Source organism: Cricetulus griseus, chromosome 2, assembly GCF_003668045.3.
Source record: "Cricetulus griseus strain 17A/GY chromosome 2, alternate assembly CriGri-PICRH-1.0, whole genome shotgun sequence".
Classification (NCBI taxonomy): domain Eukaryota; kingdom Metazoa; phylum Chordata; class Mammalia; order Rodentia; family Cricetidae; genus Cricetulus; species Cricetulus griseus.
Genome location: NC_048595.1, coordinates 61,084,690 through 61,109,326, shown reverse-complemented (window position 1 = coordinate 61,109,326; position 24,637 = coordinate 61,084,690). Strand labels below are relative to the sequence as shown.

The 24,637-nt window shown below is 39.5% G+C and overlaps 1 protein-coding gene across 3 annotated transcripts in view; it reads left to right on the top strand.

Annotated features, from left to right (window-relative positions):
• Positions 1-24,637, top strand: part of Dennd4c (DENN domain containing 4C) — a 106,271-nt gene that overhangs the window by 69,346 nt on the left and 12,288 nt on the right. For 2 of the 3 annotated variants that reach the window (XM_027400383.2, XM_027400382.2), the window contains 10 exons: positions 1,209-1,328; positions 2,221-2,367; positions 4,749-5,923; positions 6,724-6,901; positions 7,947-8,056; positions 8,331-8,506; positions 17,148-17,330; positions 18,171-18,366; positions 20,874-21,119; positions 22,184-22,301. In XM_027400383.2, coding sequence (XP_027256184.1) covers positions 1,209-1,328; positions 2,221-2,367; positions 4,749-5,923; positions 6,724-6,901; positions 7,947-8,056; positions 8,331-8,506; positions 17,148-17,330; positions 18,171-18,366; positions 20,874-21,119; positions 22,184-22,301 — 2,649 coding nt within the window. Of the gene's footprint in view, positions 1-1,205; positions 1,329-2,220; positions 2,368-4,748; positions 5,924-6,723; positions 6,902-7,946; positions 8,057-8,330; positions 8,507-17,147; positions 17,331-18,170; positions 18,367-20,873; positions 21,120-22,183; positions 22,302-24,637 lie in introns of all 3 variants that reach the window. The other variant, XM_027400381.2, reaches the window with a different exon arrangement.

Genomic DNA, 24,637 nt, shown 5'->3' with positions numbered 1-24,637 from the left:
GGTTGGGTCAGATATGCTAAAGATACAGTGTCAAAGAAAAGCTTTAAAAATGTCGAATGCTGTTTTGTTTTGTTTTTTAAATTTACTCCCCCGCCCACAGCACACACACCCGTAGGAAATAAACCTTAGCTTTTCCAGATTTGACTCTTACTTCCATGTTTAGAGTGTGGGTGGATTCCAAGTATTTAAAGCTAAACTTGGATTTAGGTATGGTGACACATACCTGTAGGCCAGATGGTGGCAGGACGATCAGAAGTTCAAGACAAGGCTCAGCTACATATCTAATTTGAGGCTAACATGGGCTATAGGAGACACTGTCTCAAAAGAAACAAAGTTCAATACAGGGGATGGCAAGATGGCTCACTGGGTCAGGCGGTACTTGTTGCTAAATCTTATGACAAGAGTTCAATCTTTGGGACCATATGGCAGAATGAATCAGTTTCTCAATCATTGTCCTGATCGCCACATATGCATCACCCCCAATGTAAGAGAAATGTAGTTTTAAAACATTTGGTTAAAAAGTTATGTAGATTAGCCTTCTCTTGACCCATAAAATAAGTTTATGTTGTTGGATGTATAGTATTAGTTGGCTGTATATGTTTCTGTTTGCATAAATTTAAGAGACCCCCTCCAATTTTGTTGACTTAACTTTTTGAATATGTAGAAAATATTAAAAATAAAATCAACACAGTAAACCATTCTTTAGGAAGTTTCCTCTTTAAAAAAAAAAAAATCTGTTTTCCTCCACCCTTCGTAGGTAAACTATTTTTATTGTTTTCTTACAGTAAAAATTTTACTTCCCTTCCTACATTTCTTTTGCAGAAGTGGCAGGTATGTGTTTCAGTCCCTTTTTGTTCTTACAAATAAATAAATAAATAAATAAATAAATAAATAAATAAATAAATAAGACAATATGATATAGACCCTCCCTCTTCATAAGAGATTCAAACTGCTTTGTCCAAATTGCTTTTGATTTTTAGGTGAGGAAATGAAGGTTTGATACTTTTACCTGTAGAGCCATCTCCAGTCTGCTCTGCTCTCCTCACCTTTGCTTATCACTGTTTCTGAAATGTGTCCTGTGAGAGTTATTTTTTTTATTTTATTCTCATTTTTTCTGTTGGGTTTAATTGTATAGATCTGTGGCATTTTCTGTTTATAACTGTATTTTAAACATAAGAAAATATTTAAGGTGTGCATCTTTTAAGCAGGCGGTCAGTCTGACCAAGGCTATGGTTCCAAGGATGAGCTAGTAAAGGAGGATGCAGAGGTTCCTGCACCTGAGGAGTGTGAGTCACAAGAACTGACTGCCACAGAGCTGCACATTGAAGGCAAGTACTGATGTTTGTGAGCATTGAGTGAAAGCATGCTCAGATTGCTTTATTTTACTTGATTTCAGCAGTAATTATTAGGAATTTAAGGCCTACTTCATTAGATTTTAGTAGACTTTAGAAAGTTTGTAGATCATCCTTAATTTTGAAAAAAAAATGACGTTTGTTAGATAATTTTTTTGACAAAACTAGGACTAATAACTTTTGTTGTATTTTGATCTTGAACTCCTGTTCCTCCCACCTCTGTCTTAAGAGGGACAATAGGCATATGCCAGTCACTATGCCCAGCAAGCAGTAAGACTAAACTTCTGAGCTGTCAAAACTGATACTTCCTGTTCTTTGTCCCTTCTCAACTTCAGACCTGAGGGTTATTCCCAGGATCTCAGAAGGTAAACACTGCATGCTCAGGCCATGGGTTCCTTTGACACACACCGCCACACCCGTTGCCAAGACAGGGTTTCTCTGTGTTACAGCCCTAGCAGTCCTGGAACTAGCTCTGTACACCAGGCTGGCCTTGAACTCCTTTGCCTCCGTAGTGCTGGGATTAAAAGGTGTGCATCACTCCACCCAGCTATAATACTTATTTTGTGCTCTAGAGTTATAAATAAGCTACTTGATAATGGAAGAAATAGAAATCAAGGCCAAGAGCTTAATTGATTTACTGAGAAATACTCAAGTCCTGATTATTGAGTGCTAGAGTAAAACACTGTGTCAGTCAGTACTCTTAGTATTGATGATATAAAGTAAGCCAGATCCAGTAAGTCAGTGAAGAATAGTGATGTACTCGTCCCTACTTGAAGAAAGACTACATCCATATGTTAAAAAAAAATCTCTGTTTTCTGATCATTATTGTCAAAAGTAGGAATGGTAACATCCAAATATTTTTTCTCAGAGGTGTGTGATGTGTCTGCCATTGTCTCAAAATCATCACAACCTAGTCCAGAACCTCAGAGTCCTACTGAACCTCCTGCATGGGGCAGCAGTATTGTGAAAGTTCCATCTGGGTTATTTGACACCAACAATAGGACAAGTAGTACTGGTAAGTAGAAAATGACCTTCATCCACTTTGGAAATAGAGCCTCTCACCTTGTAGTCAAGCTGACCTTGATCTTGGCATTTTCTCCACCATGCCCAGCTAGAGTGTCTTTAAAGCTATTAGTTCTGCTTGCTTATTATAATGGACACACTAGGAAGCCATGAATGAGACTATATTCTATAAGTGGGCTAAAGTTAAAATTTGTGACTCAGAGGGACAATTGAGAGTCTTGCATGGTGGCACACATACACAAAAGTAATATGGAATAGTAATTTAAAGCAGACATGAGAAAATATGTAAGTTATATGAAAATGCCATTTTATATGAGGGAATTGGGCATTGGTGTGTTTTAATTGTCACCTGTTTTAACCTTTGAAGGATTGGTGTGAGGTATGTTTGTTAACATGGTGTGCTTTTCTTGCTGTGGTACCTGATCTCGGTGGTCATTCCTTTCATCATAGATAATGGGAGTACTATAAGGTCTCCTGTGCTTGTCGAGAACAGAGGCAATGATTTGAACAGACCCCAGCACTGGGGAGGCAGAGGTCAGCCTGGTCTACATAGTGAGTTCCAGCACAGCCAGGACTATACAGAGAGACTCTGTCTGGAATGAAGAATGAATGAGAGAGAGAGAGAGAGAGAGAGAGAGAGAGAGAGAGAGAGAGAGAGAGAGAGAGAGAGAGAGAGAGAGAGTGAGTCAGAGTCTTTGGATGGATGGATGGATGGATGGATGGATGGATGGATGGATGGATGGATGGGATTGAGGCAGGAACAGAGTCTTGAATGTAGATCCCAGGCTGACCTTGAACTTGCAGTGATCACTTAGCTTTCACCCATTGCCACAGTGATTTACAAGCATGAACTAGCTACCATGCCTGACTTGATAGAGTGTATCTTGATCTTAGAAGATTTATTTCATAAAGAAAGGAAGAGGTGTTAATGGGACTATTTTAAAATTGAAAATAAACTGTGCTAATAATCTATGGAACTACAATGAGAGCCTGAGTACATTTTATTCTTTTCATACATTACATCCTGACTGCATTCTCTCCTCCCTCCACTCCTCCCTGTCCCTTCCTCCTCATCTCCTCTCTCACCCAGATCCATTCCTCATCAGTTTCCCTTCCAAAAAGAAAAGAAAAGTGTGGGCCTCCCAGGGATATTAACCAAACATAGCATAACAAGTTACGATAAGACTAGAGAGCCTGAATAATTACAAAGACATATTCCTAATGTATTGAGAAAGGTGTCAAAGTGAGTTTATTTTTAGAGTGTAATAGGTTACTTTAATTCCTCTAAAACCTTTTAAAACTTTTCTCAGTGCTTATGACTAATTGACATTTTTTTTAAATTTGCCAAAGAACAAATTTAGTATAAATTATTTTAAAAACAAACAGTTCACAAATATATAAAAAACAATTCAACCAGTTTGAAAGATTAAAACTAAAGCAATACATTCAAAGACATAAAATGAACCTAACAATTTTTTTAATTGAAAAAAAAAAAAGATCACTTGCTTCCATAAAACAGACTTCTGGCATGTTTTTATTTACCTAATGGCTCAGTCTGTTTTAGTTGCCATTGTTTTCTTAGCACCTCATATAGTTAATAACTAGTAGGCATTCACATATTTGCTATAGGATCAAATACAAAATTCACTAAGGATTTCATGAACCTTTTAAGAATTTTTCTGATTTTTTTTTAACTTTGAAGCATTTCTTTTACTTTGGTTTAGTAATGCTTTGACTGTAACAAATGTGTAATTTCTCCATAATTACAAACGTGTGTGTGTGTGTGTGTATGTGTGTGTGTGTGTGTGTGTGTGTGTGTGTGTGTGTGTGTGTGTATGTGTTTATGTGTGTGTGTTATCAAGCCCAATTCTTTTTTTTTATCCTGAGTAAGTGCTCTACCACTCATCTATATCCCCAGCTTTCTGGCAAGTATTTGCTGACTTGGATAGATGAAAGTTAAATTAGAAGAGAGTATTTCTTTTGGAGTCTGGTATTTAACACATTATTTTTTGTAAATTTACTCTTAAAATTTAAGAAGCATAGGCATATGTTTGTTGATAAGGGTGACAATGCAGGCATATCCAGTATGGACTGCATGCTATGTTTTCATAGAGGAGGAGGGTAGATGTTTAAATGTTACCTATAAGAGGCAGGCTTGGGTAGATTTGGGGTGTACTTCACCACACCTTTTATATAGTTGCTAGATGAAAACCAGGCATCCTAACTGCTAGACCCCATGGGGGATGCTGCTTCTATACACCTTCCAGATCCTCTATGTAGCTTTGCTATGGGCATAATCAGAATAATAATCATTTCATTTGTTACTTTGGAAAATACTGATGTTTCACTTTAATATATTACTGCCCCCTTTAGGTAGTACATCAAACATGCTATTTTCTACTCAAGCTCTAGTTGAAGATTCAGTCTTTGGTGAGGTTACTAATTTTAAGAAGAATGGTGATAGAGGAGAAAAAAGACAGAAGCATTTCCCAGAGAGGAGCTGTAGCTTCAGTTCCGAAAGTCGAGCGGGGATGCTGCTGAAGAAGAGCAGTTTGGATCTGAACTCCAGTGAAATGGCTACCATGATGGGAGCAGATGCCAAGATCCTCACAGCAGCACTGACATGTCCTAAGACTTCTCCACTTCGTGTCTCCAGAACTCATAGCTTTGAGAATGTTACCTGTCATCCAGCTGATTCCAGGACTCGCATGTCAGATGGCACTTGGGATTGTGAGCACAGATCATCTCCTGTGCTAGAGATGTTGGAGGAAAGCCAAGAGCTCCTGGAAACTGTGGTTGATAATAATGTTGCAGAGACTTCAGCAAAGGTTACATGTGACAGTCTACAGAATGATAGTGACAATAACCAATCCAGAGACAGGAAAGCAGGATCCCAAGATCCAGTGAATAAGAGAAATAGTTCATATGCTGTGGGGAAAGCCATTGAGAGGGAAGATGTTGAAATTGGACTAGATCCGTTGTCTCTATTAGCCACTGAATGTGTAGAAAAAACTTCTGATTCTGAAGATAAGTTTTCTCCAGATAAGTTTTCTCCAGTAATTTCACGTAATCTGGCTGATGAAATTGAAAGTTACATGAACCTAAAAAGTCCTCTGGGTAGTAAATCTTCTAGTATGGAATTGCATGGAGAGGGAAACCAAGAGTCTGGCTCTGCTACTACATTTGCTCACCCTTTAGAAAGGAGATCGAGTCTGCCCTTAGAACATGGCCCACCAGCCCAAGACAGTCCAGACATTGAGAAAAGCTCCCCTACAGTGTCCAGATCTAAAACATTGACGGGGCGTTTCAAGCCACAGACTCCTTATCGCACTTACAAAGACCGGTCCACTTCTTTATCAGCATTAGTGCGTTCTTCACCAAATAGCTCTCTGGGTTCTGTAGTAAATTCTTTATCAGGGCTAAAGTTGGACAATATACTCTCAGGACCCAAGATAGATGTCCTAAAATCTAGTATGAAACAAGCAGCAACAGTAGCCAGTAAGATGTGGGTGGCTGTCGCATCTGCCTACAGCTACTCAGACGACGAGGTAAGAATATACTACTGCATAGTCTGTCTAATATAGGAATGTTTGTAGTGCCTTAGTGTATATATTTGTGTTTGTATAATCTAGAGATTTCTGTTAATGGTATTTTTATATCTTAAAACTTTATACATGACTTAAGACAATTAATTATGTAAAAATACAGTGTCAGAATTGCCGGGCATGTTGGCAGTCACCTACAATCTCAGAGCTTGGGAAGTAGAGGCATGAAGATCGAGAACTCAAGGCCATTTTTGGATATGTAGTATGTTTAAGGCCAGTCTGGACCAAATGAGATCTGTCTTAAAAAGGAAAAATGGGAGGCTGGAGAGATGGCTCAGTGATTGGTGGCTCACAGCTGTCTGTAACTTCACTTCCAGAGGATCTTGTATCATTGCTGGTCTCCACATGTATTGTACACAAGTGGTGCAGTCATACATGGAGGCAGAACCCCCATGTACATAAAAAACTTAAAAACTAAAATATGTATTAAACACAAGCAATAGAAGATTTACTAATTAGGTAATAATACATAAGTAAAGTGATTAGTGCACCTAGGGCGTAACCCAGTCTTTTGAAATAGGTCACTTTGAGAGGGGACAGTTTTTGAGCACCCCATCCGGTTGGTCACTTTTTGAATATCTTAAACTATGTAAGTTTTAAAAGTCAATTGAAATAGCTTTAAAGTTTTGAAAAAACAGGGGTTATTTTCTCTAAGATGTGGAGTTTGATTCTGAAAGGAGCAGTGAATATATTTCTATTGCAGAAAACATTATTTATATATGTGGGTTTTATTCTTTTTAAAGGAAGAAACTAATAAAGATTATAGTTTCCCAGCCGGCCTAGAAGATCATATATTGGGGGATAATGTATCATCTAATGCAAGTATCTCAGGACTGGTTCCCAGTGAACTTACCCAGAGCAACACAAGCCTTGGCAGTAGTAATAGCAGTGGAGATGTTGGAAAACTGCAGTGTCCAACAGGTATGGGAAGATTGTCTTTTGAGTTTTGTGTTTTGCTTACTTTTACTTATTTGTGGTGCTGAAGATTGAATAAAGGCATGTGCATATAGGGCAGCAGTTCTACCACTTAGCTACACTTGAACTCACTTTTAATTTAAATGTCCATAACCCTTCATCCCCATATACCCATTGTATATGATGTATACATGTATATGTATGTATATGATATCTAAGTACTGTTAACACATATTGTCAACCAAATCATCAGTTAGGGATTCTCTCTCTCTCCCCCCTCTCCTCTCCCTCTTGCTCCCCCTCCCTCCCTCCCTCCCCTCCTCCCTTCCTTTTACCATCCCTCCCTCCCTCCACCTTTGGCTAAAGCCTTTATGACTGAATTTATGGAATGGGACCTTGAAAATACACATTTTTTAACTTGTTCTCTGGGCAAATTAGTGATTGAAAGATTTTAAGGATCTTTGGGGATACAATTGCAATTTCAAGAGAGAATTTTTGCCTTTTTTTTTTTTTTTTTTTTTTTTTTGGTTTTTCAAGACAGGGTTTCTCTGTGTAGCTTATCCTGGCACTCGCTTTGGAGACCAGGCTGGCCTCAAACTCACAGAGATCGTCTGCCTCTGCCTCCCAAGTGCTGGGATTAAAGGCTTGTGCCACCAACGCCCAGCCTGAATTTTTTGCCTCTTATTAAAAACAACTATTATCTTCTCTTTTTTTCTGATTCTTTGAGACAAAAGTCTCATCATGTAGCACAGGCCTGCACCCCATAATTCTCCCCCAATTCCAAATACTGTCATTACAGGTATACACTTGTAATCATCTAAATTGTCATTAGGAATAGGAAAAGTTGAGAGAATTATGTAATAAACAGTTATATATCCTCTACTTTTATTTTATCAATGTTTCTATTTATGAGCACACATACATTTATATAGTGAACCATCTGTAAATACCAGATTTTATGGTACCTCTCTCCTTAATACTTTAGTATATATTTCCAAAACATTGAGAATATTCTCCTACATTATGTGTTCTATTTCTTACTCCTCTTTAGGTGAAGTTCCATTTTCAAGAAACATCAAAGGGCAGGACTTTGAAAAATTAGATCATGGGTCTTCGCAGAATACCAGTATGTCTAGCATCTATCAAAATTGTGCAATGGAGGTAAAGATTCTGTAGTATGTGTGCTAAAGTGACTGTAAACATATTATTATCTTGTACTAGTACTTAATAGGATTCAATGGGATCCATGTGAATAGTTGTATGAGTGCTTGATATCTTTGACGCAATAGACTGGTAGTTTTGTCTATAATATAGAAGAGATGTTAACCCCAGTTGAAACAAGTAGAATAACTAAAATTTCATTATATTTCAGTAGAATAGACCATTAAGATTCATTTACACCATAGAAACTCTCAGTGTCCTACTTTCCCTTTAGGTTTTGATGTCAAGTTGCTCTCAGTGTAGAGCTTGTGGAGCTCTGGTTTATGATGAAGAAATCATGGCTGGATGGACTGCAGATGATTCAAATTTGAATACAACCTGTCCATTCTGTAAAAGCAACTTCTTGCCTCTTCTCAATGTAGAATTTAAAGACCTAAGAGGCTCTGCCAGGTTAGTATTGTGCAAACTCCCACAGGAGGTATGTGCCCTGAAGTCATGGCTCTTCGGGTAAAGGTAAAACATTCACAGCTGGGTCCATAACCCTTCATCCCCACATACCCATTGTACTCTGAATGTATATGATATCTAAGTACTGTTACACATATTGTCAACCAAATCATCAGTTAGGGATTCTCTCTCGCTCCCCCTCTCGCTCCCCATCTCGCTTCCCCTCCCTCCCTCCCTCCCTCCCTCCCTCCCTCCCTCCCTCCCCTCCTCCCTCCCCTCCCTCCTTCCCTCCCTCCCTCCCCAGATAGTGTTGGATGTTCACTGGTTTGCTATGTTGGGCATGACTGATCTTTCCCTGTTCTCTTGCATTCATGGACCGGGTTCTATCCTGTATTCTTGTGTGTGAAACTGACTTCCTTCACTACCTTAAGAATTTAATTGTCATGAATTGCCTTGATTTGTTTGTCTTGTGATACTCTTTAATTAATTTTTATGTGTATGAATGTTTTGGTTGTGTATATGTCTATGCGCCACATGTGTGCCTGGTGTCCTCCAGTACTAGAAGAGGGCATTAGATTCCTTGGAACTGGAGTTACGGTTGTGAGCCACCATGTGGATGCTGGGAATCAAACCTGGGTCTTCTAGAAAAGTATCCAGTGCTCTTAACTACTGAGCTAGCTCCGTCTTGAAATATTCTTACTTCTCCATGTTGTTGTTGTTTTTATTATTTGGTTGGTTGCTTTGGGACTGGGAAAAGAACTCTTGGTTGACAAGTATTTAGTTCCAAGATTTGGAATATATTATTTATTTCATATTTTCCTGGCTGTTAGGGTTGCTGGTGGCAAATCTGTTATTCTGATGTTTCTGCCTGTATATATTAACTAGTGATTTTTCTTTCCCAGCTTTTAGTATTGTTACTTTGTGGTTTTTTTTTTTTTTTTTTTTTTAGTTTGTATGTGTGTGCACGCACGTGGTCACACACTTGCAGGGCAAAAGAGGGTGTTGGACCCCATGGTGTTGTCATGAAAGTGAATACAGCATCCCTTGCCAGGGGTTTCAGATGTTGGCAGGATGAATGTGGAAATTGTCACCCAGGGAAGTAAACCCCAAAACTGAAGTGATAAATAGTTGCATCTTGGCTTCATCTCAGTAGGACTGTTGGAGGAGGTTTTATCAGCATCTTCTCCTTCAACATTCCTGTCTGGATCCTGACCAACATCTTCCCACATAGAGTGAAAGGAGACCCTGGCCAATGAAAACTTGGGTTTAGACAGATTGAGACCACTTGATCCACCGACTTTTCCTGGAAGTTCCTTGGTGTCCTTGCTGTTGTATTATGCCTACTGGCCAGCTTCTTTCTACACATAGTGTGATGCTGTTCATTCCTCAGTACTTCAATGCTACCCAGAGTACTATTGACTGAGCTAGCCTAATTCCACAGGGCTTGTCTCTTTGGAATCAAATACTAAGGGATGGGCTTGAAAGGGCTCTCCAAGCTTTGAAAGGTGCTGATGCAAAGAGCTATCATGTTTATATTTTCTTCACACTGTCTTTTGTATCTGGAAAGCCTGAGTGACCAACCTTTTTGGAACTTCAAGTGTGGGGGTCTCTGTGAACACCATGACCAGCAGAATTCTAAGTGGCTGATGTCAATTCAAACTTTGGGACTCTGACCCCAAGTAGTTTATTTTAGGTATATATAGCACAGCATAATTTATTGAAACTCTTCCTAGTGTTAACTCAGTCCTCTGTATACAGTAAAGCTTAAGAAATGAGTACATTCGGGCTGGAGAGATGGCTCAGAGGTTAAGAGCACCGACTGCTCTTCCAGAGGTCCTGAGTTCAATTCCCAGCAACCACATGGTGGCTCACAACCATCCGTTATGAGAAGCAGAATGTTGTATACATAATAAATAAAATATATACAAAAAAGACATTAAAAAAAAAGAAATGAGTACATTCATCCGGGCAGTGGTGGCAGACACCTTTAAACCCAACACTCGGGAGGCAGAGGCAGGTGGATTTCTGAGTTCAAGACCAGCCTGGTCGCTGGGCAGTGGTGGCGCACGCCTTTAATCCCAGCACTTGGGAGGCAGAGGCAGGCGGATCTCTGTGAGTTGAGACTAGTCTGGTCTACAAGAGCTAGTTCCAGGACAGCTTCCAAAGCCACAGAGAAACCCTGTCTCGAAAAACAAAAGAAAAAAAAAGAAGAAGAAGAAGAAGAAAGAAGGAAGAAGGAAGAAGGAAGAAGAAGAAGAAGAAGAAGAAGAAGAAGAAGAAGAAGAAGAAGAAGAAGAAGAAGAAATAATGAGTACATTCAAACTCTCTGTGAAGTACATGTGACATAAAGATGGGTTCTGTAGATTGACAAGCTCACTATAAGAGTCTGACCTGGCCACACCAGATCTGTTAACCACATATACTCCCAGCCTTCTGGATGGAAAACAGGTTATACATCTCTCTGAAGGGACAACCCTATGAATTTAACATTTGCTGGTTTCCCTAGTGCTTATTTGTGAGTACAAGGACTTCTGTGACTCCCATATCCCCCCCACCCTTTTTTTAAATGTTTTAAAGGATTGTAGCTATAATAGAGGCCAAGGTTGATTGCATTGCTTACATGGCTAGTCTAATATAGGCAAACATAACAAAATTATAAAGAGTAGCTAACAGAGGACCAAGGAAAGGGGAAAGCCACCTTCACCATGATGGCCATGCAAAGCTGACTTGAGAGATTTTTATCTCCCTATGCAGATCATTAATTTGACCATCGTTAGTGTGAGAGAAATCTGACACATTAAAGCAACTCATGCCAGGGAATTGATGACACCCTCTAAGATTGTGCTTGAGCAATAGATAATACAAAGTAGTTCTAGTTTGTAAAACTAGAACTCACCCATCTCTTGATTAATTTCTGCTCATATTTTTGCTTTGACAGTAGTAGCCTTACTAATTATACAGGCCATATTTGAGACCTTTACCTGTATTCTAGTAATCATTTCTAGAACCCACAATAAAAAAGCTGTTGTGGCTGTAACCATTACAGGAATCAGTAGATGCAAAGAATCATCATAATTTTGGGGGAGAGCTCTCTTAATTCTGTAGAGCTATTACAAAAATTTACTAAGCAAAGTGGGTGTAATATGGCCTATCACACATGAACTTTTTGCTTGTTTTTTGAGACAGATTTCTCTGTGTAACCGCCCTTGCTGCCCTAGAACTAGCTCTGTCAACCAGGCTGGCCTCAAACTCCCAGAGATCTACCTGCCTCTGCCTCCCGAGCGCTGGTATTACAGGTGTGCACTCCCACCTCAACCTTTGTAACCCATAGGAAGGTCAGAAGAAGCATATTCACCAGAAAGAAAAAAAAAAAAAGTCCATACCAAAGGCAATCATTTACCAGAGGGAAGGGTACTATTAGAGTTGGAATTGCAAGGGCAGGATATAAATACATTTAAATTATAAACAATGTGAACTGAAAAAACAAAAAATCACCATTGACAGGGATATCAGGGGGACCCTGATGTGTTTTGAATGAAATGGCCCTCATAGGCTCATAGTGGTGGCAATATTAGGTGGTGGCCTTTGTTGGAGGAAGTGTGTTATTGGCCATGGATTTGAGGTTTCAGAAGCTCAAACTAGGCCCAGTAGCTCACCCTTTTCCTGCTGCCTGCTGATCTAGATGGAGAACTCTCAACTACCTTTCCAGCAGCATGTCTGCCTGCATGCTACCATGATGGCAGTGAACTAAATCTCTGAACTGTAAGCCAGTTCCAATTAAATAGTTTACTTTAGAGCTGGGCATGGTAGTGGATGCCTTTAATCTCAGCACTCAAAAGGCAGAGGCATGTGGATATCTGAGTTCAAGGCCAGCCTGGTCTGTAAAGACAGTTCCTGGGTAGCAAGTGTTGCCTCAGTCATTGGTGTCTCTCCACAGCAATAAAACCCTAACTAAGACACCTATGAATATGGGTGCAAGTGCTCTCTTATTTTGTCCCCTTACTTGTGCATAGTGCTTATGAGTAACTCCTATGCCATATAAATTTCCTTTTAAGAGCCTAGGAATAGACAGGTCTCTTCTGATACAAAAAGGTTGTTCTTGTTGACTGCAATGTGGCAAATGAAGCCAGAGGTTTTTAAATCTTCATACAACTAAAATTTCCACTTTCTAAAGCTTTCTAAACTTAATTATGCTAAAATCTGTATTTTGTTTGGACCAATCAGTTAAATTAGTGCAACCAAAATATTCTCCATCCATGTGACTAAATATTTGTATTCCATCCTTTGTGCAGACAACTTGTTCCCAAAAGGGGGAAAAATAATCATTAGCATGGCAAAACATCATACTGTCTCCTATTACAGGCATGCCTTTTATTCCTCTGACAAAAGGCATTTGGATTCTGTACTGACAAGCTGAGAATTAACATGTAATATAGTCAGTAAACATAACAACATCATTTTTGGGTCAGTAGTATTGTGCCCTTGTTGTCTCCCCAAGTTCTCAGCTCGATGAGTTAGCCTTGATGTCTCCTCAAGTCATTGGCTTACTCTGCCTTTTGGGGCATCTCCTCTTGATGGGTTTGTTGTCTATTTTAAGATGCTTCATTTGTCCAGTGGTCTCCGGGATGCTAGCCTAATCAGATGCATCAGATCACAAGCCATCTGGGACCTCGTTCATTTTCTGGAAAGACACAAGCATAACCTTTTCCTGATGTTTGGAGAACATCAGGCCCTTTCATTGATTAGTTTCTATATCTTTCCATTTAACATATACTTTAGTCTGCAGCAGAAGAAGCATTATCCTTTAACGTGAAAAAATTTAAAGTTAGCATAGCTAAATGTAGCATAGTATGTGAGTGTATATAGCTCTTTTTATTTTTAAGGTTTGCAGATTAGTTATTTGGTGGTGTTCCACAACAGCTTGACCCTGTGAGGGACTCCAATAACATAATTACTATTCCATAAATTAAAATTCTTTAAAGAATTTGCTAGTATAAGCAGGGCCATCTTCATTTTTTAGTTTCATTGGGAGTTGTAGAAAAGAAAAGGTGTATAAAATGATTAATATTATCTGAGATTATTTTGGTTGTGAGCAGAAGCAGCAATTAAATTAGAAAAATACCAACTGTTACATGAACATACTTTAAAATCCTGTTGTAGGCAGTGTTTCTCTGTGTCCCAGCAGCTGCTACAACAACCACAGAGACTTAATATTAACTATAAATGTTCAGCCGATAGCTCAGGCTTGTTACTAGCTAACTCTTACATTTTAAATCAACCCATATTTTATCCACCTTCTGCCATGTGCTGGTACATTCTTTCAACATGGCACATTCATCTTGCTTCTCTTTGCGTCTGCTAGAGACTCCTCAGACTCTACCCTTTTCCTTCCCAGCATTCTCTCTGCCCCTAAAACTCTGCCTTGCTATTGGCCAATCAGCTTTTTATTTATAATGAGAGCAACACATTTTCACAGTGTAGAGAAGAATTATTAAACAGCATCTGATTCTCCTGCATTCAAGTGAGAAGAAATTGGAAAATGGGACTCCTAGGTGCAGCCCTCACAGGGTTAAGATTCTTTGAATTAGGCAAATATAAATGGTCAAAGGACATAGCACTCTCCCCTTGTAACAAGAAGCCATTCATGTTTGGGCAGCTTATTTGGCAGTTGTTTCCATATCTTCTATTTCTATAACCTTCAAGTTCTGGTTTGGATGTATTTTGCTAAAGATAGTTCAAACAAACAAAAAAAACCCAACAACCTAGAATCTACATTTGACATTCTTCAACCTTCATGATCTGATAGCTTGCTGTGAGCTGGTGTCCTTTGCCATAACTGTGTATACATCTGCGTTGGGAATCTGCAGATGCTGAAGGACAATACATAGCAAGAACTGGAGCAGCTATAAGCCTGGCTGCTTCCCTGAGCTGAGAAAGGTGAAGAAAAGTCAGAACATTGATATGAGCCGCAGTGATGCCTGGTTCACAATGTGCTGCTAAGAGTGAATGGTTGGATTTTCTCAGTATTTTAGTATTGAGGAGAAATCATTACTTTTGATACAGTAGTGCATTAATTTTGTGCCTTATGAGTTGTACTTTGGGAGTTTTCTCTTTAAAGTTTTTCCCCATGCATAAGTAAGATTTTCTCCCTGAATCTTCATCTCCTGGTTTTATTGTCATTTGCAGTGGAAGAGATTGAAGTCTGGGCTTTGCACATGCTGGGCTCAATATTATTTTTACTTCTCTGGCATTTAAGTCTTTACCTAGGACCCTCCTTTATGGATGATGGCAGAAATCCAGCTTTTGTTTTCTGTATATAGCAAACTACTTATCCCAACATGTAGATTTTCTGTCTTTTGCTAATGGATTTGTGGTATCAGCTTTATCACGAGGCTCTCTGGTTGAGCATTTTTGTGTTTATTTTGTGAATACATTATTTTTATTACTGAACCTTTGTGTCTGGTAGGCAAAGGATGTTCCTTCTTTGGGATTTACAGTTATTCTTTCATGTAGACTTTGAGGCCAACTTGGAATTCCTTCTCTTCAAAAGCTTACAGTCTTCATTGAGATTGTAAGAGTTATAGGCTAACTTGGGGAAAATGACTTTTTCAAAATTTTTTTTCTTACCTAATGAGCATATTTTTCTCCATATTTTCATAGATCTTTTATGACGTTTACTAGAGCTTTCAACATTGCTTCAAATGTTCTTAAACTTTTATGTTGATGTAATTGCATCTTTAAGCTATAATTTTAGGAGTCTTTCATACTTGCTAACTGGGTATAATGGAACATTAATAATAAATTCCTAAATGTTCTCCTCATACTCTCCAATTAATTTGGGAATGGTGGTAAGACAGGGTTTCTCTGTATAGCCCTGGCTGTCCTGGAACTCACTCTATAGATGAGGCTGGTCTCGAATTCAGAGATTTGCCTACTGGGATTTAAGGTGTGTGCTATCACCATCTGCTTTCTAGTTAACATTTTAATATATCTGTTTTAACAGCTATCAGTCTCTCCATCTCTTTATTAATCTCTTACACCTTTATTCATTTAAAAGTAAAGACCAGATATGATGGCTGGATTTCCAGTACTTGGGAGGCTGAGGCAAAGGGTTGCTTTAAGTTTAAGGTCAACTTGGGCTAAAGTGAGTCCCTGTCTCAGAAGCAACAGCAAAGGGCTGAGAATGGCTGGCTCAGTGGGTAAAGGCACCTGCTCCCACACCTGTTGACCTGAGTTTGATCTCCAGGATCTTGCATCACATTAATAATAGGGAAAATTAAAATATTTTAAATCAAATAAAACAAGGTTAAGATGTTAATGTACCTCTTGATTTAAATGTGAGTGTCATTAACCACAGCATTACATACAATAAAATGGGCAAATTTAAAATATATCATTTGAAGAATAAATGTATACATTAGTGGAAATCAAACCCTTACCAAGAGTAAAACATTACCATTATCTCAGATAATAATGCCCTTTGCATGGCACTACCATCACATAGTGCCTACCCAGAGAAAGAAGGAAAGAGAAAACTAAGACTATAACATGGAGGTCTATAAAAGAGTATTACATTAAAGGGTAATGTAAATTATTACTATTATTGTTATTATTATTATTAATTAGTGTGTAGCACAGTATACCACAGGGTCAGAATGAAACATTATGCTCCTGGAACCAGCCTTCCAGCCTGCCTGCCTGCTTTCCTCCCCCATCTAGGTTTGGTTTGGGAGTTTTTGAGATGAGATCTTGTCAGGTAGCACAAGTTGAACTAGAACTCCAGGTCTCCCTGCCTCTCAGATTAAAGGCTTGTTGTGTTAGCATGCTTCTACTATATTTTAAAAGTTTTTTTAGCCTTATTTATCTTGTATGTAGGACTATTTTGTTGTCTTCATGTATACATGTGTATCATGTGTCCACCTGGTACCCAGGGAACATTGGAACTGGAGTTTGACAGATAGTTGTAAGCTACCATGTGGGTGCTGGGAACTCAAGTGCTCTAAATGTTGAGCCATCTCTCCACCCCTCATGCCTATGCCTTTTTTTTTTTTTTAACTTAGGAAATATTTTTGGAAATATTTTTTTCCATTGCTTCCTTTCATAGTGTCAGAAGCCAGAGCACCCTCTCCTTTGAAGATCTTAGGATGAAAAATGCGGGGAGTGCAGAAGTGTGTATCTGAGTAGGGAACACATCCCAACTAGTGATCATTTTATTATAAAGCAGCAATTCTAAGTAAGATCATGTGAGGAGTTAGGGATTTAAAAGAGAAGAATTGGTTAACACACCTTTAGTCCTAGTACTTGGGAGGCAGAGGCTGGAAAATCCCTGGGATTTGGAGTTGAAGGCCAACGTGGTCTACATACTGTTCCAGGCCAGCCAGAGCTTCATAGTAAGGCCCTGCTTTTAAAAATGTATGTTGTGGGTATGGGTGTGTGTTTGTATATGTGTGGAAACAGGCGTGTGTGGAGGTCACAGGGTGACTTCCTCCAGAGTTGTTTCTCTCCTTCCACTTTGGGTTCTAGGACTCCAACTCAGGTCCTCAGTTTTGCATAGCAAGCATGTTTACTCACTGAGATAACCTAGACTCTCGGGGGAAAAAAAATGTAAGGCTTTTTTTCTTCTTTCTTTCTGTTCCTTATTTAGCTTTTTCTTGAAACCAAGTACATCTGGTGACAGTTTACAAAGTGGCAGCATTCCATCAGCAAATGAACCCTCAGAACACAAACCTGTGTCCAGCTCAGCAGAACCTGACTTGATCAGCTTTATGGATTTCTCAAAACACAGCCAAACCATAATAGAAGAAGCAAGCTATGCAGTCAAATCAAGGTACCACTGGGTGCACAGAATTCACTGTAGGCAATGAAGTATTCTGTAAACATTGTGTATTTAAAGACAGCCTAGCTGGGCTTGAAGGTGCATGTCTGTCTGAGGGAGATTGCAAGTTCAAGGCCAATCTGTGCCAATCAGTGAGAGCCTGTCCATCCCTGTCCACAGCCAATGTTAATCAGATCATGTCTCTGTTCTTAGTTGGATCGTGGCCTGGTAGAAATTAAATGCCTCTCAGCAAATCTGTATTTGCATACATTTGATACTTCTTTGAGATTTTGCTAATAAAGATGAAATAATGTTTGAATAAAGCAACTGAATAGGCACTTAATTTTTTTTTTTTTTTAACTTACATCATGTCTTACACTCTTTACTAGTCAACTATCTGACCAGCTTTTGAAAATGCTTGGAAAATGTTTACTCATTTTATGGGGAGAAGGATGGTAGAGAATGAATGGTAAGGCTCACATGGGAGGCAAGTGCTCTACCATTGAGCCACACTTTAGCTTCACATTTAACTGGATTTTTTTTTTTTGTTAAGATTTATTTATTTTATGTATGAGTGCTCTATATACAAGTTCACCTTTATGCCTGAAGAGGGCATCAGACTACACTATAGATGGTTGTGAGCCACCATATGTTTGTTAGGAACTCAACTCAGGACCTCTGGAAGAGCAGTTAGTGCTCCGAACCACTGAGCCATCTCTCCAGCATCACATTTAATTCTAACAGATGTCAATTCAGGTGATTCAGGACATTAAATCCATTGTAGAAAATTCTTTACCTCTCTAGATTTCGATTGTTTTCATGACTAACAGCATTGCTTCATTTTTTTTTAAGTGATGAAATAAAGAAAACCAGTGTTGATGTTCAAAGTGTGAAAATTTCATCAGTGCCTAATAATTTATCTAAACGAAATGCATCATTGACCCGAAGTCATAGTGTTGGAGGTCCTTTGCAAAATATTGACTTCTCCCAGCGACCATTTCATGGCATTTCAACAGTTAGTCTTCCAAATAGTCTGCAAGAAGATGTGGTATGTATCATTGTAATCATACTGAATACTCTTGTAATATGACTTGGAACACTCCATAATTTCATGGTATCACATGAAAAGTGATAGGTACAATTTTTTTTTTTTTGGTAACTCACACCTGTGTTTCCAGTACTCAAGAAGCTGAGACAGAAAGATTAAGGTGAGCTTGTGCTACATAGTGAGTTCTAGGCCTGGCAGAACTACATAGCAAGACACCCTGTCTTGCTGGGGAGATGGCTCAGCCATTAAAGTGCTGCTGCACAAACATGAGAACTTGCGTTCAGATCCCTGACCCGGTGTAAGAAACAACATATGATGGCGCATGCCTAGTAATCCAGACACCATGTAGATGGAGACAGGAAGATCCTTGGGCCTGCTAGGCAGTCAGTCAAGCTGAATTGGTGAGCTTCAGGTTCAGTGAGAGACTTTGTCTCAAAAATAAGGTAGAGGTTGGTTGAGGGAAATACCCAGTGGCAAACTTTGGTCTCCACATGTGGGATTACAGGCATGTGCCATCATACCTACCTTAGACTTTTTAATATGGAAATTTTCAAAAATGTACAAAGTCTTACAGTGTAGGCAAGGCTAGCCTCAAAGTCACAGAGATCCTCCTGCCTCTACCTCCCAAGTAATGTATACTACCACAACCAACTTTGTTTAATAAGTCTCTTGACGTAGTGTTTAACCTTTATTAATTTTCAGCTTAAGGCCATTCTTTCAGGCACATCTTTATTCATTTTTACTTATTTTCTTGGTTTTTTTTTGTTTGGTTGGTTTTGTTTTGTTTTGTTTTTCAAGATAGGGTTTCTCTGTAGCTTTGGAGCCTGTCCTGGAACTCGCTCTGTAGACCAGGCTGGCCTCGAACTGCCTCTGCCTCCCAGTGATGAGATTAAAGGCGTGCACCACCAAGTTTATTCACTTTTCTATACCTAGATTATTTTGAAGGCAATTTCAAACAATATATATGCTATGGGTAAATATTTCAGCATATATCTGTAAATGATGACGTTAACAAATATAATCACAATGTTATTATCATACCACAAAACAGGTAGTCATTAGATATTCTGTCTTTGTGTTGACTTTTAGTCATTATAGTAGTGTCAAACGTTTATATGGGGTAGGGTGTAGTTTTAGCCATCAGGGTGAATGAAGTAAAGTGTAGGCCTTGCAATTGGTTGGTAAACTTCAGTTTTTAAATTGTAGGCGCCTTTTTTCTCCTCATAATTTGTTTGTTGATACACCTAGATCCATGGGGGCTGGAGAGATGGCTCAGTGATTAAGAGCACTGGCTGTTTTTCCTGAGAATCTGGGTTCAATTCCCAGCACATGGCAGCTTAGAATGCCTGTAACTCCACCTCTAGGGAATCCAAAGCCCTCACTTTGACAGACAGACATGCAGGCAAAGCACCAGTGCACATAACATAAAAATAAATCTTTTTTTTTTTGTGTGTGTGTGTGTGTGTGTGGTTTTTCCAGACAAGGTTTCTTTAGCTTTGGAGCCTTTCCTGGCACTTGATCTGTAGTGCCTTGAACTCACCTAGATCCACCTGCCTCTGCCTCCTGAGTACTGGGATCAAACACCTGCATTACCACCGCCTGGCAAATAAAGCATTAAAAACAAAAAAAAAAAAAACAAAAAACAAAAAAAACAACTGGACCCATTCCCTTTAACTACTAGAAGTTCCCACAGTCTGAAACCTTACAGATTAGCATTTGAGTCTGGAAGCTTGGTAACTCTGGTATTTTGCTTTGTTTTAATTTTTTTCTAAAATTAACTTTCTTATAAAAACTTGGAAATAAGCTGGGCGTTGGTGGTGCACGCCTTTAATCCCAGCTCTTGGGGGGCAGAGGCAGGCAGATCTCTGTGAGTTTGAGGCCATCCTGGTCTCCAGAGCAAGTGCCAGGATAGGCTCCAAAGCTACACAGAGAAACCCTGTCTCGAAAAACCAAAAGAAAAAAAACATCTATTTTGGGGCTGGAGAGATGGCTCAATGGTTAAGAGCACTGACTGTTCTTCCAGAGGACCCAGGTTCAATTCCTAGCATCCTCATGATAGCTCAAAACTATAGTTCCAGGGGATCTGGCACCCTCACATAAACAAATGTGCACATAAAATAAAATAAAAATAAATGCATAAGGTATTTGTAGGGCAGTAGTACTGCACACCTTTAATACTTGGGAGGCAGAAGCAGGCAAATCTCTTTGAGTTTGAGGCCAGCCAAGTCTACAAAGCTACATAGAGAAAACCTGTCTCAAAAAAACCAAAACCAAAACAAAACTATTTTGTTATATTTATTTAAAGAGTCCATTGAAATATTGATTATTTTCTCCTGTAATGATTTAGCTTAAGCATAACTTAGTGGCTTTCTTTGCTTTTGTTCATTAGCATATTTGCTGCATATAGTAAGCCTGAAATACAATTTTAACAGGATAGAGACTCTCACTGCAAAGTACTGGCAAACATACAGAATTAAATAATGTCTACGTTTTATGTATTTTTAAAGGACCATCTAGGAAAAAGGCCCAATCCTCCGCCTGTGTCTGTGCCCTATTTGAGTCCTCTAGTGCTTCGGAAGGAACTTGAATCTCTGCTAGAAAATGAAGGCGATCAGGTTATTCATACATCCTCTTTCATCAATCAACATCCAATCATTTTCTGGAACCTGGTTTGGTATTTCAGACGTTTGGACCTTCCTAGCAACTTGCCAGGACTTATTCTCACATCTGAGCATTGTAATGAAGGTGTGCAGGTGAGATACTGCCTTGTATGCTTGGACTACACTAGTGTAGTTTGAATGAGGCTGAGCTTCAAGCTACTGAATGTATAACAGTAGCTTTACAAAGTAGTAGATAAGACTTAGGACGGGGTGGTACAGTGTTTGGGATCTGAGAGCCTTCTGTTTTGTTTTGTTTTTCTTAGCTGTATATGATCTCTATTTTTAAGGTGTTCTGGTCCAGGATGACTGACTTCTGTCTTCAGGCTATTAGTCATATCCCAGCCAGCAGTGAGGAGAAAACTGATAGCCAAGAGAGTGTCTTCTCTCTTAGAGCTCATGGAGTTGTACATAGTATTTCTACATGTGTGTATCGATATGGTCTGGACTTAGGTTGCTCTGTCTAGCTGCACAGGTGGCTAGAAAAAAAGCTTTTACCATCAGCTGACATTGTGTCTCCTGAAATATGCACAGCTATCTTATTTGAAGATAATATGGTCTTATCCATAATTTTCAGTTAATAAAGTTAAAAGCAAAGAAAGCTAAGTAATTTATGTAAAGTAAATGCCTCATTAGTGATCAAACTAAAGCCACCTCCAGCCCCTGCCTCCTAAAGCTCTTCCTGGGATCACTGATGACAACAGGCAACTGCATTTTTTACATACTTTTATAATACTGTACATTGGAAGACACCAGGTCCAAATACTCAGCACATAACAGTCTTTCCTAAAGTATTATAAAGTATTATACATTCTAATTTGACTTGCTTATTTTAACAAGTAGTGACTGAAAAAGTTACCCTGTAAAGTTATAGACACTCTCATACCATGTCTTTCTAGAATTTGTTGTAATGATGGTTAGCCTCTCCTGTACCTTTGTACCATTTACCAGATCATTCATCCAGTCTTTTAATGTCAGAAAAACAAAACTTATGTGCCTGAAAATAACAAGACAGTTTATCATAAGGCATTAATAAGAATTAAAACTTGCCAGACTTTTGGGTCTAGAATTTGAAAAAAAAAAACCAAAAACCTTACTAGGTTTTCTTATTACTGATAACACTTTATTTGGGAAACTAATTTTATTGATCTCTTTTATAGCTTCCTCTGTCATCTTTGTCCCAGGACAGCAAACTTGTGTATATACAATTGTTGTGGGATAATATCAACCTTCATCAGGAACCAGGAGAACCTCTGTATGTCTCATGGAGGAACTTGAGTAAGTAAAAGAGAGTTGAAGACACATCAGGGTTGGGCTTGTTGGCATATTCCTTAAATCCCAGGACTCAAGAGACACAGGCCAGTGGATTTCTGTGAGTTCAGGCCAGTCAAGGCTACATAATGAGATCCTGTCTATAAAAAAGACAAAGCAGAGCCAGGCTGTAGTGGTGCACACCTATAATACCAGTACTTGGGGGGTGAGGGTGGGGGTGGGGGGTTAGGGAGGAAGAGGCAGGTGGATTTCTAAATTCAAGGACAGCCTGGTCTACAGAGTGAGTTCTGTAGGACAGCCAGGGCTACAGAGAGAAACCTTGTCTTGAAAAACCAAAAAATTAAAATAAAGATGAAACAGGGCTGGCAGTATGATTGAACAGGTAAAGCTTCTGTCATCTAGCCTGGCCATCAGAGTCCAGTCCTGGGACCCACATGGTAGAAAAAAGAGACTCCTTGAAGTTGACCTCTGACTCCAAACATATCATGGCCCCCATATATACATGTGTATACACAGACACACACAATAAATAAAAAAATATTGCTGGAGACCTCTTTCAGTGGTGGGGTTCAGGTCCCAAAGAGTATGTGTGAAGTTGGGGCAGAGGGGATAACAGACATGATCTGAGGGTGAATCAGGTTGGCTGCAGCAGTGTTTATTTGAAAGGGGAATACTACCTTTTATACTGTCTACTTGCACATAGGATTAAACGGGAGAGAAGGGGTGTGAGCTAGTTTGAGCTCGGGGATTGGGAAGCTACCTTTGACCTTAACAAATTAATATGCACCAGTCACATGTTAATGAAAGGGCCACAAGTTCTTCTTGAGATAAGGAGAATGACTGCTTTATCAAACAGGAACTTTCCTTAATCCCCAGAGGGAATGGAGACCCTTATCCAAATGCCTGATCTTGGAAAAGGACTTCTTCTAGGGAGCAAACACTACTATGTCTTAGTCTTAACTATATGGGCCTGTTCCCCTCACAATGCTCCCAAAAGGAAGGGTCTTGATTGATGTCTTTCTCTTTTCCCATTATACTGTATACCATTCTGGTTTCTCTATATTAACTGAACTCTTGTCTTTAATGGCCTCAGGCTCTGGATTTAAAGTGTAGGCATTTCCTTTACCAAAGCCCACACAAAATTTCCCAAAGGGAAAGGCATTAATAGTGAGAATCATTAAAAATGAAAGTTAAAAGGTGCCGGAGAAGTGTGGTCTTCAGTATTGAAATGCAGGGACTTTGTTAAGCAGCAGTAGTTGCCATGTGGTCCAGACCAAAATATACTGAGTGACCTTTATTTATTCTAAGTCTTCTTTCTCACTTTGGCTATTTGAGCTATGTTGTGTGTGTGTGTGTGTGTGTGTGTGTGTGTGTGTGTGTGTGTGTGTGTGTGCATGTAAGTGCATGTAAGGGGGGTTACTTTTTTTTTCTGTAGTCAGCATTTCGAGTAAAATATGTCATGATTTGACCCGTCCAGCAGGCCAGGTTATTTGTGGGTCTCGAGGAGGTGTCACCTAGGGGGGTCAATGGGGGAGAGAGAGAAATGGAGACCAAGCGGCGCAAGAAAGGACAAGAGTCCGTCTGTGCAATGTCAAGGTCTCGATTTACTGGGGCTTAGAGTGGGCTTAAATAGCCCTGCAACAATAGAATTGGGGGGAATAATAGAAGGAACATCAGGTATTTTCTGGGACTGGAACATTTTTCTTGTCAGCCGGAACATCTAGTGGTCTTTCTTGGAACAGCGAACAGAAAAGCTCCAGACCCTTTCTCGGAACAGAAGCAGTTAGCAGTTCCGCTTGGCCAAACCGTATCTAATTACAGGTTACAGGAGGCTCACAGAGCTGGCTTTAAGCCGCAAACTTACAGGTCATTAAAAGTCTTACAAAGGTGGGCTTTAAGCCGCATAGTTTTGGACCCACGGCCCCTTACATCTCCCCCTTATTTTTTCCTTTACAAAGGAGGGAGGTGAGGACTAGGCCACAGGTAGCATTCTTAGGGGGTCTTTGTTCATGACCGTCTCTGTCTTAGGTTAGTTCGACCTTGCCACCTCACTGACTTTACCCGTCTTAGTGTGATAAAAACCCGCCATCCAGGGGGTCCCATGTCTTAGGTTAGTCAAGGAGGGAAGGAAGTTGCCCGTCGTTGAGGCGGCCATTTGTACCCGGGGCTACCAGTGTTGCATGCCTAGAGATGGCAAGTATGGCTCTAAAGCCTGTGACTAGACCTTTAACAGTTTAGAAAAATTAAGCCTCTCTTGATGGCCCAAGGGGTTGCCTGATTTGCTCTGCTCGTTACGCTGCTCATCACCTGGGTTCTGCATCCGGTGATACTGTACGGAGACA